Source organism: Lepidochelys olivacea (genome assembly GCF_965140295.1).
Source record: "Lepidochelys olivacea isolate rLepOli2 genome assembly, chromosome: 14".
Taxonomy (NCBI): domain Eukaryota; kingdom Metazoa; phylum Chordata; order Testudines; family Cheloniidae; genus Lepidochelys; species Lepidochelys olivacea.
The window spans coordinates 14,090,949-14,107,432 of NC_140424.1; the positions used below are offsets into that span (position 1 = coordinate 14,090,949).

Here is a 16,484-nt window from a genome sequence, read left to right on the forward strand (position 1 = left end):
TTCAGTGTCGGCCACCGAACACATTAAGACGGGCCCATCTCTGCCTAGCTCCACCCCTTCCCGGGGAAGAGAATGGCCCTTTCTTTAGGAAGGGGCTGGACTCCAAAGGCCTCGTTACTTCCAGTCTGGTTTGGAAAAACAAAACCTCATTAACCGTGGTGCAGAAAGGAAGGCATCCACTCGTTAGGGCCTGCCGGGAAATCTTAATATACATCAGGGAAAGGAGGGAGACGAGACGAGACAGGCTGCTGTTTCAGACTAGGGCAAAATGTCATGGGTGAGGAGTAGGCAAATCTTGCCACTGGGATTGCTCCATCGGGCTTCCTGGTGGTGCCAGTGGGTGGAGACAGCCTGGATATTGGAGAGGGGCCAGGGATCAAGGACGGATTCCTCCACCTGGATCCTTATCCGAGTCTAGATGAGCTGTTTCATGTAGATGTAGAAGCTGGGGCAGAAAGAGACAGAACATAGGAATCCCACGGCTGTTATGATGGGAACATCGGCACTGGTGCAGAGTTGTCTGGGAAGTAGCGGGACCGTAGCTTTTCTCCCTCCCCGCACCCCTCCCATGGCTGCATCTCTGGCTTGACAACCTTACTGGGCTTTCTTCTGGTGCACTCCCTGCCCTAAAGAACCTCCAAGTGTTCTCTGCACCTACACTCACCTGGACCTTGTTTGCCTGGGGCCTGGCCTACACACCGCGTTTGGACCTGTTTGTTTGTTAGGGCTGGGACTTTCCTACCGACGTGGTTACAGCGGCACGACTCTTAGTATGGACACAGTTAGACTAGGATAAAAGTGCAGAATGGGCAGGAACAAGCTAGAACTATGAAATCACAGTAGAAGTGTGTCCACACTGGGGCGCTATGCCCCTTGAACTATGCAGCTTTCAAGAAGGGTGTGTAGGAGTAGCTCTCCAGTGCAGAGAATGGATCTCGTACCCTTGGGGCACGAAGCAACAATGCTTAACCCTAGCCCTGGAGCTGCGATGTGACCAGTCCTTCTGGATGGCGGGAGAAGGGAAAGGGTCTCCACGTGCCCTTTCTCCCCCCCGGCCTATACCATGCTAAGGCCAGAGGTAGAGGCAGCTCAGCTGCTGTGTTCAATCCTGTTCAGCTCCCAACAGGAAGCACTGAAGCCTGTCCAGAAGATGCTTATTAATCTGCAGCCTGTGCTCGGAAGAAGGATTTTCCAGACCCCCCCCACTTACTGGTCCTGCTGAGGGAGGAGCTAATTGGAATCAACGGCACTCCGCTCTGCAGGGAGTCACACAGACCTTCTGGACATAAGAGATGTTTGCATCTCCCTCCCCAGGAAAGCGCTTGGTTCCCTGCAATCCATGGTGGGGCCCTGAGCCTTCCTGGAGAGGATCTCGCTTTTAGTGAGATTCCAGTCCAGGCGAGCGATGTTAAGGGGAGTTCTGGCGTTTGGGCTAATCCTGCCTTGGTGTTTCAATCTGCCTTACCTTCTGGCTCCTGCTAAATGGTGCTGAAGAGCTGTCAGCCCCTCTGATCCCCTGAGGAATGGAAAGCTGAGGGGGGTGGAGTACAAGTTCTGGAAGTAGGGCTCCTCCGCCATAGAAATCTCTAGGGCTCTGACGTATCATTCAGGGCAAGTGCCTCAATCTCTTAGAGAAGCAGGAGAGCTGGCGGAATCTGCAGATGATATTTGGGGCTCCGCATTAAAAATTACCAACTAATCTGCCTCTACGCTGCCCAACACACCCAACCTTGGGTGCCCCCGGCTCCTGCAGATCCACCCAGGGCCCTGCCTGTGTAAAGCACCCCCAGCACAGCGTACCTCTGAATCTACTGGCCATTGACTGGTTCACAGAAGTTGTTCTCTTCCTGAATAAGGTAGATCACTAGATGTTTTTCGTGCACAGGCTGTTTCAAGAGGGTAGTATTTGGAACTGGCCCTGCCATCCGCTGGCAGGCATTACGAAACCTTCCTCTCAATGTGACTTCAGTGTGAGTTTCCCTCTCCTATAGGGGATCCACTGCACAGAGGAGAGAGGTGGTAGGAATGGCTGGGGAAAAGGTGGGAGTGTGCCAACTGCATGGCCTGCCCCTCTGGCTGGCAGGGGGGACAGCTCAGGGTCTCACTTGGTTTTGTTTCTTTCAGGAGGACAGCAGAGAGCAGCGTCCGGAGTCTGTGTCTGAAAGTCCATTGAGCCCCGGGCCAATGGCTGTGTCCCCCTCTTTTAAAGAGATCCACAATGAGGTATGGCAGGGTGCCTGCTCGGCAGGGCTTTGGGTTGCACTTGGGGGGCGGCTGCTTGATTTGAAGCAGAAGCGAGGAGCGGGCTAGGATTTACCTCCTTGGCTGGCGGGGTGGGATGAAGTTGGGGAGCCGCTTCCTGGCGCATGGGAAGAGACCTTTGCCTCGGAGACTCATCACTTCTCCTTGATGGAACAGCAGGAACCCTCTTATGTAGCAATGGGCTCATTCCCTTCTCTGACCAGGCCTGGCAAAGCATCACCTGTGCCAGAGAACACAAAAAGCAGTCTCTTTTTAGGCTCTTAAATAAAAATGGCCTGATTTCCAAAGGGGCGGAGTGTGGGCCACTCCCCTTGAAAACAGGAGAGCGGCACGTATGCAGCACCTCTCTGGATCAGGCGGCTCCTCCTTAGACACCGGGGGCTATTCAGAAGGTAACTGTAGGCAATCCGGTGTGCCAATGGTGGCTTAATGAAATAGCCTGGCAAGGGGAGAAGACCCAGGATTGTGAGGGATAGAGGCAGACCATCTGCTCGAGTGTGTGAGATCACGGTGGGATGCTCGAATACTCACTGTGCCTGTTGGTCACCTTTGCAGTCTGACTCTCAAGAGAAGGAGGAGAAGCAGAACTCCACGCCTGATCCACTCCTGGACCTAAACGTTCCCCTGTCTGTGGCCAAGGAACGCGCGCACCAGAAGCGCACCAGCAAGAGGGCGCCGCAGATGGACTGGAGCAAGAAAAATGAACTGTTCAGCAATCTCTGAAAGACCCCCGGCAGAAGAGAGGAGAGGTAGCAAACTCTCCAGCGTCTGCCCCAAATCTCCACCAGCATCTCGCTTTCTCCCCAGTCTCCAGTTTCGCTAGGGAGCGGAGTCCTTTCCCCTACACTTGGATTGCACAGTTTGGTTTTGTCTACTGTAATCTAAAGGAAAAAAAGCACAATGGCTCCTTTTGCAAGTTTCCAGACCAGTGTTAACATTCAGAGGACGACAAGATGTTTGTGTGTCTCAATAGCTTAGGGTTCATGTGTGGTAAGGGGTTGGACTATTCCACGGGCCCAAATCAAACCCCTATGTGTTTGCAGTGGGCATTGTGGAGCACCTTTCATTCTCACTGGCTTTTTACTGAAAGCTTAAATCCATGTAAATGCAGGGAAGACATTCAGCAGTGACATGGGATTTTGAGTGCCTGACTTGAGACCCCTTAAAGGGGCCTGATTAGATGGTCAGTTCTTAAAGCAGCTTGGATATATTTTCAGGTGTCTCCAGCTGAGCACCCAAAATCACTGGACATATCTGAATATCTCAGCCTTAGGCTTCAGTGTATTTTAATCTCCAGTTTGGCCAAGAACCAAACAACATTCCTTCCAAGAGTTACTATTTGTTTAGGGTTTTTTGTTATTTTTTTACCTCTGACCTGGGGCTTCCGTCCACAGTGATCCACCCCGCATCAAATCCCCTGGTCTGAAGGTACCGTTGAATCAGTTTAACCGAGCACTTGTGTGAATGCTGTGAAACCCGTGTCTTGAACACGCCTCACAGAACCATTTGTCCCAAGCCCACTGGAAGTGAACTTTCAAAGGATCTAGCTCCCTAGAGTAGCTGAGAAGGGCTTCCCTTGCCATGTTATACCCATGGGATTTGTTCCTGCAGAGGAGGGGTGTTTGGAGCAAAGCACAATGACCGATAACTGCAAGCGGGAATCTCCTTCGATGTCTGGTTACTCCTGGAAACCAAACCGATCAGGGTTTTGAATACTGAAATGTGTAACATAAAGGGTTTTAAATAGACTCTGTCTGTTTTCTGAAATGAGATGTTTCCAATCACGCTGATTTTTAAGGGGGGGAGGATTTATTCTTTGGCAGTTTTTCCCTGTGGATGTTTTGTTTTCCGTGTTTGCAGTTGAGGTATTATTGTACTGTCAAGCTCAAGAGAAATGCTCTTTACCGGGGGAAAAAAAAAACCCTCCTGACTTTGTGTGTTCATTGGATGGCTAAATCCTTCTAAAGCTGGCCGCCTGGGGGCTCTGAGCAATCTCCTGATTATGCACCTCGGCTGCACTATGGAGAGAGACCTGATCATGTAACTGCCCATGGCTCCTTGCTGGGAACATGTTTCAGCATCTCCACCTAGCTGCCTTTGTCCTGGAACAATCCTCTCAACTGCCCTGACATGCTGCCCCACTGCACTAGTGCATTGTGGGGGGAAAAGTCTGGGCAGCACCCCCTGTGCTGGCTCAGCTTGTGGTGCAATGCATTTTGGGATAGCCTCCTGCCCGGAGGTGGGACTGGCTTACCCGGTTTGGCAGGCACAGGTGAGCAGGCCTCCTCTCTCGACAGAAGGGGCAGTGTTAAAACTCTGCCACAGCCCGGCCCCTGAATGTGTACCCACCCATGTTCAGTGGGAGCAGCGGTCAGCCGTGTACGAGCTCATAACACTATAGTGTAGATGGGACCCTGGGGCAGGGGGAATTGCACTTCAGGAAATGTCTGCTAGTGGGGTTTGTGTGGCTAAAGTACTGCCCTGTGCAGTAGTCCTGCTTGGGGTAGGGGTAAAGGCCAGCAGCCCTACCCTGCCCCTTATTTTCAGAGTAAGAATAATTGCCTCGGGTGTGGCTCTCTTTAAACACCTCCCTCCATTGGTGCATGGGAAATTCCAAGCCTGCTGAAACTGGTGGTTTAAAGGTTTCTGGTGCATTTGGATGGTGGCGCTTTGCAATGTAGTGATGCATTCTGGGCCAACTGGCCTGCTTCTGGAGCCTAGCGAGGAGCGGGGAGGGAGAAGAGAGGGATCATCTGTGGGTTAATGTCTCTGGATTATTAAAATGCTCTAATCCCTGCTGCTCGGGTCGGTGGGAGGAGGTGCCCGTAAGACTGCCGTGTGTACCAGCTGTAATCTGCTAGGGCTGTTGCTGGAAAGGATTCCCAGGGTAGGGTCACAGCAAGCCTGAGGGACTGTCTTATCTCAGTGTTTACTGACCTGATTAGAGGGCAGCAGCCTGTAAACTCTCTGGGAAAATAAACCAGCTGCTCTGCAGTCCATCACCATTTCACAAGACCATGCACATTCCAAAACAATCCCAAGTGGCCCAGGCTGGTAAACATGGGGGTTGCTTCATCCGAGCCCCTCTCAAGTGGCAGAAGGGAAGGGGTTAAGAGATGAACACGGGACTGCTCCGGGGCTGGTGTGGGGTGAGCTTGGAGCAGGCTGTCACTGATTTCCCTCCCCTCTGGTAAGGAGGGGGTGGGGGAGTGTTTGGGTGAATTCCAGGACTTGACCTAGCAAATCACTAAGGTGTGTGCTCCTGACCTACACCAGAGCATTCAGGTAAGCAAGGAGCTGGCCGTGGAGAAGAGGAGCCTGAGATGGGACTGGGAAAGGATCAAGAGAGGAGGAAGCATGGAAGGAAGGTCTAATCCATACATCAGACGCACCCATGGCGATGTAACAGCGTTTGGTGTGCAGGTGCAGACCAGAGGCTGGGAAGAAGGGCAGGGGAAAACAAATGCATGAGGGCCTCCTTAAGGAGCAGCAGTTGCTGGAGGGGATCATGCTGTAGGCAGGTAGGGTATGCAGATTTCTAAGGGTGGGGGTGACTTGTTTCCACTCCCAGATGTGTATGAGATGGGCCTGTCTTGGGCTTGTTGATGAGCAATGGCACTTAGATTCTAAAGGAGGAGAACTACAGTAAGCAAGAGGAAGGCGATAGCTGCAGAACAGTGATGCCTAATAGCGAAGGCAATAGTGGGTAAACTTAAAGGACTGACGCACTAGCAAGTGCTCTGTCCCTTCTTGTGTGGCTTGGTCTCATAGCCTCCTCCTGCTACCAGTGAATGGAGTTGCTTCTTTAGCTCCTGGCAAGAGGCATGTCCTTTGGCTGAAGATTCTGGGCTCCATCCCTGGTGGAGGCGATTTGTTTGGAAGCCAAGTCAATGCCTCCTGCTGGGAGAATAAGGTTGAAATAAAGGGGAGAGCTGGACAGATGAGTAGAGCTATGATCAGCGGGCTCCAGCCCTGCCCCGGATTCTAGCCGGACAAGGGTTTGGCCTGTGTCATAACACCCTCTCTACTAAACCAGAGAGCTGCCTCTGTAGAAGATGATCTGTTACAGAAACTTTACTCTGACTCTGGTGCCTGTCTCCGTGGCATAATGACTTTACTAGGAAAGCTGAACTAGCGCCGTGTTACAAACCAGCTCCCTGGTGGCAATAACCTGGAGTCTGTACTCTGTGAACAGTGAGACGTCCCTGAGAGGAGGAAATAGGCCTTGGAGGGGGAGATGTCCAGTGCAGTGCTTGCAGAGCCTGGCTGCGGGCACAGATTGTTCCGTGGCTGCCACCTTGTGGCTTGAGCTTAGCAGTGAAATCAGCACTATTTATATGTGTGTACAATGCTGGGTAGCTTAAGTGGGTTAAACAGATAAGTCCTTAGCCTGCAGAATGTACAGCTGAAGGACGTGGGTGAGTACAATGCGAAACAAACCCAGACGGCTGTCTGGTCACAACTGCAATATCTCACGTGGCAGGACTAGTTTTCTAAAGCACTAGAAACTTTCCAGGGCTCAACTACAGTAGAGCCTCAGAGCTATGGTTAACCACATCCCTCATTTGGAACTGGAAGTATGCAATCAGGTAGCAGCAGAGACCAAAACAAAAAAAGCAAGCAAATGCAATACAGTACTGTGTTATATACTATTAAAAATAAAGGGAAAGTTTTTTTTAAAAAAGTGATGTTTCTGTGTTAGTTTCATTTAAATTAAGATGGTTAATCTTTTTATTTTTTAATTTCATTTAAATTAAGATTTTTTTTTCTTCTGCATCGTAAAGTTTCAAGCTGTATTAACTCAATGGTCAGTTGTAACCGTTTGTTCAGAGTTACGGACAACCTCCGTTCCCAAGGTGCTGGCGACTCTGAGGTCCTACTATACAATGAGGATTGCTCTCCCTCAGCTCTTGCATTCATGCTTGGTGGTGGAACCCTACAAAGCGGGATTCCCTCCATCCCCTTTTGCTGAGTTCTAATGTGTCTGTCGGCTGTAAGCGGACCTCACGCCCAGCTGTTCAAGGAATTGGGGGTGTTCTCTAAATGGGCTGCTGCTCCTACCCACGTTGAGAACTCCACCTTTTCACTGTGCTTCAGACACAAAATGGTGGACTTTCACTTGATACACCTGGGGTGAAAAATACCCAAGTGCCAAAAAGTCTGTTGCTTGATTAAGAACCTATTTCCCCCGCCCCCCCCCCCCCAACAGAAAAAATGACATGTCCAGTAGTGCTTCAGCTGAGAACTTAATGGAGAATTTCCTGACTCATGTTTTGTTTTTCACTCCAATCTTCATTCTGCCCACTGGGCCATGTGGGTGTGAAGACATCTGTCTTGTCCCTTGTCTTTCCGACCCATTGGTGAAATTGTGTAGAGAGTCCCTATCTTCCCCTCCCTCACACACCAGCTATATGGGCCACCAGTAGCTAAATTCCATGTGATTTGAGTAAATATGTTGTTGTCCAGTGGACCGCAGCTAATGAAATCACCTATTGTGGTGCAGGTGTGTTGGAGGGTGCAGTGTTAAAGATGGCGTTGGAACGTAACCGTGGAAAAATGTCTTGACTCTCAGCTGCCCGTTAGATTGTCCCCTGGTGGATGGTTGGTAAATTTGCAATGTCCTGGGCTGGGGGAGGTCGGCTGCAGATGGTTTGATAAGTGGGAGGGCCAGAGCCCTTGTTAGGGGAGGAGGCTGTCATCCAACAGTAGTTGGAGCTTTCAGAGGACTCAGGAGGAAGGTGGGTGAGTATCTCTGCTTCATGCTTTTGGCCCAGAGCTGCAGATTTAGCTAGTCTTCCAAAAGCATTGGTGCATACTTTTAAAATGCACATGTTACATTTAAGTGGGTGGGTGAACAAAGCTTATTAAGGTGAAGGAAACCCGACAGTCGGAGAGGAAGCCAAAGCAGGGTGTTGTTTCTAGCCAGAGCTTTACAAACCCTTAACTGACAGTGGCAGTGTCCTAGAATATCCAGGTTGGAAGGGACCTCAGGAGGTCATCTAGTCCAACCTCCTGCTCAGAGCAGGACCAATCCCCAACTAAATCATCCCAGCCAAGGCTTTGTCAAGCCTGACCTTAAAAACTTCTAAGGAAGGAGATTCCACCACCTCCCTAGGTAACACATTCCAGTGTTTCCCACCCTTCTAGTGAAAAAGTTTTTCCTAATATCCAACCTAAATGTCCCGAAAGCAAAAACAGACCAACAAAGGTGCAATTAGAGCTAGTTTACAACCCTGGGCAAAAATCCTTTCCTGCCTTAAAATGACTGGCCCTTTTCTGAGGAGCTACCTCTGGGGCATTGAGCAGGGCTGAGGGGGGCTAGGATAGAGAGAGGGCTATATACGATCATGACTGAGGTGGAGAAAGTGAATAAGTGTTATTTACCCCTTCATGTAACACATGAACCAGGGGTCACCCAGTGAAATCAATAGGTAGCAGTTTTAAACTAAAAGGAAGCATTTCTTCATCCAGCACACGGTCAACCTGTGGAACTCATTGCCAGGGATCTTGTGTCTAAGGGGTGGGGGCAGAGACACTTGAATGTCCATGTTCATTAACATTTGATGGAAAAACAGGGCAAAAATTCCATGGACATACCATGCCATTCTTCACCCTACTCTGACTTGAGGCTTCTCTACAGCTTTAGCCTAGCTGAGTGCCAGGGAAATGAAATACTCCTGGTGTGGTAATGGCAGCAGGGGGTTATTTCAATAACCTTCCAGAGAGCAGCTGGGGAAGAGGAGCAAGTGTGTGATGCAAGCAAATAGCCAAAGTAATCTGCAAGGCAGAATACATGCCTCCCTTTGAGCCATTTGGGGAATCCAGACAAATAATGGAAACGCTTTAGAAATCAGGAACACCCTGCAACCATGTCATTGATCAGAAGTGGGGTGTGCTTGTAATAATAGCAGGGCTCGACAGGTCTTCATTCTGTCCATAAATTCTAATGAATTGAACTGAGAAGCAGGCTCAGACATCCACACCTTCCTGAGCTAGGCCCTGCAGTCCACAGCTGTCTGCCCTTTCCTCCTCTGCAATACCCCTGCCCTCACACCCACAGATCCAGGGCTGTAATTTTAGGCTGCCTCATGGAGGGTTCTGCTGGCATTTGAACCCAGGACCTCAGGCAAGAGCCATGCCACAGCTGCCGTGCAGCCCAGCTCCATGGATCCAGCGGCCCAGGCCCAGGGATGATGGATTTCCTCCTGAGTCTGGATCTTTTATCTGTCCCCAGAGGCTGCTTGCAAGCAGCACTCCCAAAGATCCCAGGGGTGAAGACCACTGCTGTGACAATGGACAAGAACAAGGGCCTGCTGGTTAAATGAGTGGTGTTCTCTGTTAAGGTGCCACCAGGTCGGAAATAGAGGCATGGATGACTGGGGTCATCCACAAATAAACAGCAGCCCTGGGAGAAAAGCCTATTTTGTTGTGTAGAAGCTTTGCAGGGGGTCAGGTCACGGCTGCATAGGGCAATACCCTCCCCCCTGGAAAATGACTGAGCTAGTGACCAGTGGAAGCGGATTCTGTGGAGGGCAGGTAGCTGTTGCTCAAGACCTCGGATTTCACAGATCATATTTCCATACACGGAGCAAATCTCTCCATTCAGATCTGCTCTCCAAACCTGCCGACTTCGGCACTCTTCTGCTCACTAGGCATTTGGGGAATTATTTATTTACTCGCTACAGCTGAAGGCTTAGAGGGAAGATTTCTCTCGTCACTATTGCTGGTGAGGTAGCAGGAAGGAGCTGGTGGACAAAGCACATGTGAGTTTCTCCGGGGCCCCTGCTCTGTGCATGGGGTGGGGGGGAATAGAGAGAGAAATCAGCCAGCGGTTGTGTTTAGAGAACTCTTGGCCCCAGACACTGCACTGAATTGCTGCTGAGCTCCAGGGTGGAAACAAAGGGCACAATAGCAACACCACCTTGAGGAATCCCAAACTGTTCCCAGGGCCAGCTGCAAATGCCAGAGCCACCAGATCAGCTCCCTTGACCCACCTCAACCAGGAGGCACCAGGATGGGTTTTTTTAACTCTTTTGAGGCCGCCTTTCCAGTGTATAGCAATTTCCCCGGTAGGCACGCAATGCTCTCTGGATGGAGATCATGCTAGTGGGGGAGCGTGGACGACAGGAGCAAGGAAGGTGGGGGAAAGGTGCTACTGGGTCAAGAGAATCTTGAGGCGGTTGACGAGGGTCCTGGGTGTCTCAGGTGGAGGAAGCACAGGAGAAGATGGAGGGTTTCAGGCAGGTGCCATAGGACTGAGGATATGGTGAACGGGGTTAGGGATATGCAACAGAACCTCCCTAGTTCATATGCGTGACTGGGCAAATCCCTGGGGAATGGATACGTTTTGCAAATTTAGTGAGTAAGCAAACAAACACGATAGCAAATCATCTGTGTTGACGCACTCTGTCTTTGTTTTGACAACCGCTGTTCCGTTTTGTTTCTTCCTGCTGGGTCTGCCGAGCTCACTCGCTGACATACTGCAAGGTTTTCTTGCAAGAAGGAGCAAGGTGTCAGTAACAGGAGGCAGGAGCCATTGCCTGCCTCTGCTGTTACAAAAAATCTCTGCAGTGGTGAAGTGGGGTGAGAGGGCTGGGGGCGGGGGCAGCTTATGGATCAGAGAAGTAAGTGAGATTTATGTAGGAAGTGCCAGTGGCTAGGCAGCAAGTGCTCACTGCCTGAGGCATTTCACGCTGCTCATAATTGTCTCCGCACCGCCTGTTTGCTGTGTCTTGCTTTATTATTGAATGATTAACGCCCTATGAAAGGGATTTTTTGTGAGCGTACATCACCCGGCATCAAGGGACTGGATCGCTCAGCACTACCATGATACTAGGTGCCACCATGGTCTGTAATGAACTAGTCACAGTAGTGCTGCCCGCCTACAAATTCATATATATATTTGTCTCAACTCCGATTCCCCCTTCTTTGTTATTTCTAACACCTCAGGTTACCAAGGCTGAGAGGAACATGCATTTCCTGTCGCCCCCCCTTTTTTCCTTTTTCTCTAGAGTCTGAAAAATCAAACTAATCAGGATCACTTCTGTTTTTTAGCCAGTTTCTCTCCTGAGCTCTGGGCTGCAATGTAAATGCAGCAGAAGGGGGTTGGTTTGTTTTCCTGGTGCTGTCACTTTAATGCCAGCGCTGTACAGTTGGACCTGTTTGCAAGGGGAGAATCAACAGCTTTTCTTTAACAACTGGCCTCTCAGGGCTGGTCATGGAGGCCAAAGCGCTCTGCCCTTCCTGGGCAAAGCAGGTGCGTCAGTCTGCCTGTGGGGGTGCCTGCAGTTCCACTGCTCTCCTCTGTGGGGCGCTGTTGCTATGCAGCCTCGGCACTGGGTCCAAAGCTGAGGGGGCCCCAGCAGTAAAACCAATGATGGGGCTGAAGGCAGCACCTCCAAAGCAATGGGGTGCTGGACGGTGCAGGACAGATTCAGGGACAGGCAATGACAGGGGTTTAGCCTACAACAAGGAAGGGGCAAGGACCCAGGCCTCAGACGGGGCAGGAGTGGAGGGGCTTGGAGGTGGGAAGAGGATGTCCACAGCAGCCGGAGCCAGGTGCAGCGGCGGGAGCGAAGAGAGCCCAGCGCTGGAAGAAGCCACTCCGTGCCTAGCCAGCTGTGTCTGCACTTCCCTGGCAGTGAACTGTTCTCGCTCGGGGCTGGCAGAGGTTCCTCCGGGAGAGCCCTGCTCCTGGAGAGTGACCATTCTGTGAGTACCTCACGGCTGCCTGGAAAGGGTGCCGCTTTTGGAGGGGCTGTGTCTCCAGCCTGTGCCCTTGGGAGGGGAGGAACCGCCCACGCAGGGAGAGGGCTGCAGTGTGTTTACAGGTGCTCTGCAGTGCTGGCCCCACGAGGCAGGGGAGCGCCTGTCCTGGGGGAGGCTGCTTTGATGGAATGTTAATGAAATCCCAGGGTGCTGCCCAGCTGATCCTGGGGGCCTGCCAAGGAATGTGCACTCCTCCTCTGGCTCCCTTCGGCCTTTGAACTCTGGGGAAAGGGCCTGCAGGATCTCAGGGAGACAGCAGTGCTTTAAGAAAAGGAGGACTTGTGGCACCTTAGAGACTAACCAATTTATTTGAGCATAAGCTGTCGTGATGCATCCGATGAAGTGAGCTGTAGCTCACGAAAGCTTTTGCTCAAATAAATTGGTTAGTCTCTAAGGTGCCACAAGTACTCCTTTTCTTTTTGTTAATACAGACTAACACGGCTGTTACTCTGAAAGCAGTGCTTTAGACACCTCTCCTGACGCTCCCCCACCCCCACCCCAGGCAGATGCTGCATTCTCAGACCCCTCTCAGAGGCAGTCAGGGAATTACTGCATTGCACAAAGAATCCCAGGTGCCTGCACCAGGATGTCAGCCCTTGACCTAAGGATGCCCTCCCGGGCACTGGGGCCTAGTGGTTAGAACATGGGACTGGGACTCGGGAAACCTGGTTTGTAGGCCCATCCCTTCTACTGATTCAGTGACCTTGAGCAAATCACAACTCCTGTGTGCCTCAGCTCCCATAGCTGTAAAACAGGAATAATAATGCGTCACCCACCCTTATAAAGTACGTGGAGATTGCTGGGAGGAACATGCTGTATAAGTACACAGTGTTAATCTTTAGTGATTATTCTTTAATGGCAGCTGTGCTCGTCTGAGCTGCTAGAGTAGGATAAAGTGACGGCAGCGTCCCAAGGACATTGCACCCACATTCACGATACCAGTTTAAAGCGAGCCAGATGACCGGCGTCCACACGTGCAGGTTGGCGACCGTGTTGATTTCGATCACAGTTCTCGTTGCATGCTCTCTGGAGGGCAAGGGCTCTGCAGTAAGCTGGTTTCGTTAACATTGTTGCAAATGAAACTGCTTTCCGGATCAATTTAGTTTTTCAGCAGACAGGCCCAAGTCAGCGTCTCTGAATGGCTCGCTCAGTTCCCCATCCTGAGAGACCTTGCCCTCATTGATGCATATTAGATGGCAAACAAACCTCAAAGGCAGGGTAATTTCAGGGGAAGGATGGTCCTTAATTTAAAGCAGGGAGTATAGCCTAGTCTGAGCCCCAAACTGCTGGACAAGAGATCTGGGTTCTATTCTTGATTCAGCCACTACCTCGCTTCAGGCATGCCACTTAACTGTGCTGTGCCTCAGTTTCCCTGAATGTTATATAGCTCCCCAAGAGGGGTTGTGAGCCTTCCGTAACATGTCCTGATGCACAGGTGCTACAGAAGGCTGGAGCCTTTCTTTATTTCTTACCAGGGTCTGGCACTTCCTGCCTCCAGTGGCTGAAGGGAAGGGAGGGGTTGGTTTAGAAAAGGGCTACCATGGAGAAGGTATGGGCCTCTGGGAGGCCCTGTCAGAAGAGATGGTTCTGTGGCAAGCGTCCCTAAGGAGCTCCAGCCAATGGCCCTCCAGACGCATTGGCACCTCAGGCTGTGTCAACGTGGCTGGATGAAACCCATAAATCAATATTTATCTCCTCGTTCCCATCAATCACCCACAGTTTGCAGGCACAAAGCTGTCTCCTGGGACAACAGAACAGGCTGTTCGTATCCCTACTGGCTGCAGTAGACTGGGGGCTGGTCACTTGGGCAGCCCTGGTTACCATCACCCTGAAGATGGTGGCTGGGCAGGCCTGCAATGCCTTGGCATGGAGATGGTCCTGCCAGAGGGTTCCTCTCCACCCAGTCGAGTAGGCCTTACCTCACCGAATGACCTTCTAATGTGAGCTCCCCTCTTGCCTCAAGGGGTTTCCCATTAAAACTCCCTCCAGTGCAGCCTATAACCAAGGGGGGGGGGGCATCCAAAACCCTAGATCCAAGCGCCCCCAAAGTGCAGGATGGGGGGATTTGATGTCTGAAGCCAGATTGCAAAGAGCTCCGCCTTATAACGGGCCAGACCAACAGCTCCGATCTTCCCCCCTGGACTAGGGTCTGTTGGAGACCCAGGTCTGAATATTGCGAGTCTGCATGCTCCAGTATAAGCCCAATAACATAGAATCATAGAATATCAGGGTTGGAAGGGACCTCAGGAGGTCATCTAGTCCAACCCCCTGCTCAAAGCAGGACCAATCCCCAATTTTGGCCCAGATCCTGAAATGGCCCCCTCAAGGATTGAACTCACAACCCTGGGTTTAGCAGGCCAATGCTCCAACCACTGAGGCACAGACCCCTGCCTCCTCCCAGTGGAACCTGATTGGTTCCACTGCAGGGACCCCCAGAGAGAGCGACCCTGGAGGGCCCTTTTGCAGCCACTGCAAGTACCTGAGGCCTGATGATTGAAGGGTGAGGAGCTTTAATTTCCCCCCAATGTAACCATGGCTTCTCCCCACCCCCCACATTCTCCTTGTGGATTCTGAGGGAAGAGTCTCCCAGCAGCAGGGGGTGGATGTTTGCTGAAAAGGAATGTTGACTTTATTAAAACATCCAGCTATGCTGCGATAAGCAACCCCCACCCCTTGCTGCCCCTGCCCAACATACCAGCGAGGAACCTGGCAGAGCCTGAGATCTCACGGCAGAAGCACTTAGACAGTGGCTTCTTGGGGAAACATGTATGGAGGATAGTTAAGCACATTCCTGAGGTTCCCTTCATGGGGTGGCTTCTGGATTGGATTAAAACGCAGGCTCAGAGTCCTGGAGAACCCAGAGCAGGCGTCCCAACCCCCTCGTGTCCATGTGGTAGTTGCTGAGAACCCAGGGCAGGTTTTTCAATCCCCAGTCAGAAAATGGAGGCACAGTCAAATTAAACGACCTGCCCAAGGCCTCATGGCAAGTCAGTGGCAGAGCAGTGATCAGGTTCCCCCAGCCTCCCAACTCCCCATCTGGCACTTAAGCTATTAGAGCGTGTAGCCTCTTGGGTGAGGGGCATGTGGTTCGGGGTTTCCCTGTGAACGTTTCGTACAGCCAGTCGTCGCTATGGAGCAGTGCGAGGGCCTACGCTGGGTGCAAATAACTCTTTGCTTTCAATGCAGGGACCTGTCCCACAACCACCTGAGCAAAGTCCGAGCAGAGGAGCTTGCTGGATACCCCAGCCTCCAGGTGCTGTAAGTAACTCCCTAGCCAGAGGCCCAACCCCTTCCCCTTTGGCTTGCATCACTCAGTTCACAATCTGATTTTTGGTGGCAAGAAAGGGCCACTGGCCATGTTCTCAGCCAGAGGCTCAACAGCCCATGAGGCTGATGCTACCAGCATCTGCAGCTGGGCATGGGGGAGCCCCTCCTAAAGCTTGCTGGCTGTGGTGCGGGTGACAGTATCCAGGAGCCGTGCTTCTTTTGAGCTCTGCAGCAGCCTGTTGCCTGCTAGCCCCGAGCTTTCCAGCACCATCCCCCAGCGGCAGCTGCTCTCTCCTGAGGGTGAATCTGGGCCCAGAGCTGTCTCTCCTTCCTCACCCGGGTCTCCTCTCTGGTCTCTCCTTGGCAGGGATTTGAGCTATAACTGTATCCACACCATAGAGGAAGGAGCCTTCCGCCACCTGGGCAGACTGCAGTCGCTGTACGGTGATGTGCCTTCCCTCAGACCTCTCTCTACCTGTCTCTGTTTCTTTTGTCACCCTGCCTTGGGTGCATTTGTTCCTGTCCCTCCTCTCTCCATCCCTGTATCCCTCTGACCCTCCCCCCCCCATTTTGGTATCATGAGCTTATTTCTCCCATTTTGGGGGTGGGACTCTCTGCACAAACAGAGGGAAGTGTTTCAAGGTCCCCGACCTCCCTCCTCACTGCCCTCCCCTCTCCTCCCACAGCAAGCTCGTCTCTAACAGCCTCGTGTGTAGCTGCACCTTGCGCTGGCTCGGGGCCTGGGTGCGAGAGAAGGGCCCGGCGCTCGTGCACGATGCGGAGCTGCTCCATTGCTTCCAGCCAGCAGCCTTCAGCAGCATCGGGCTACTGAGGGCGGATTTCTCAGCTCTGACCTGTGGTGAGTGACCCCACCACCCTCATGGCACCCCCTGCGCTGATGGAGAGGAAGGGCTGGGCGGGGAGGAAGATCTCAGATGCGGGATGGAATTCCAAGCATGGAACAAATCTGCGAGGTGCCTGCCCCCCCCCCCACAACCCCAGCCCATGCGAGTCCGAAAGAGCATCTCAAGCATGTGTTATGAATATGTAGGGGGGTGGAGGAATTCCTCAGATAAACAGTGTTTTGACTGTCCCCTCTGGTGCTCAGTGGTAGTGAGGGAACTGCCTTCATCCAGCACCTCCTTTGTATCTCTGGACTCTCTGGCTGCACCTGAGAAAACCAAGAG

The 16,484-nt window shown here is 51.9% G+C and overlaps 2 protein-coding genes across 4 annotated transcripts in view; both read left to right on the forward strand.

Annotated features, from left to right (window-relative positions):
* NHERF1 (NHERF family PDZ scaffold protein 1) overlaps positions 1–4,010 on the forward strand; it is a 33,007-nt gene extending 28,997 nt beyond the window's left edge. For both annotated transcript variants that reach the window (XM_084647114.1, XM_084647115.1), the window contains exons 5-6: positions 2,125–2,223; positions 2,818–4,010. In XM_084647114.1, coding sequence (XP_084503240.1) covers positions 2,125–2,223; positions 2,818–2,985 — 267 coding nt within the window. In that variant the 3' untranslated portion in view covers positions 2,986–4,010. The remainder of the gene's footprint in view (positions 1–2,124; positions 2,224–2,817) is intronic.
* A 6,999-nt stretch (positions 4,011–11,009) lies between these two features.
* The window catches only part of LOC311530513 (polycystin-1-like), a 61,353-nt gene continuing 55,878 nt past the window's right edge, over positions 11,010–16,484 (forward strand). Inside the window, exons 1-4 of one of the 2 annotated variants that reach the window (XM_084647202.1) lie at positions 11,010–11,973; positions 15,217–15,288; positions 15,665–15,736; positions 15,984–16,156. In XM_084647202.1, coding sequence (XP_084503328.1) covers positions 11,480–11,973; positions 15,217–15,288; positions 15,665–15,736; positions 15,984–16,156 — 811 coding nt within the window. In that variant the 5' untranslated portion in view covers positions 11,010–11,479. The remainder of the gene's footprint in view (positions 11,974–15,216; positions 15,289–15,664; positions 15,737–15,983; positions 16,157–16,484) is intronic. The other variant, XM_084647203.1, reaches the window with a different exon arrangement.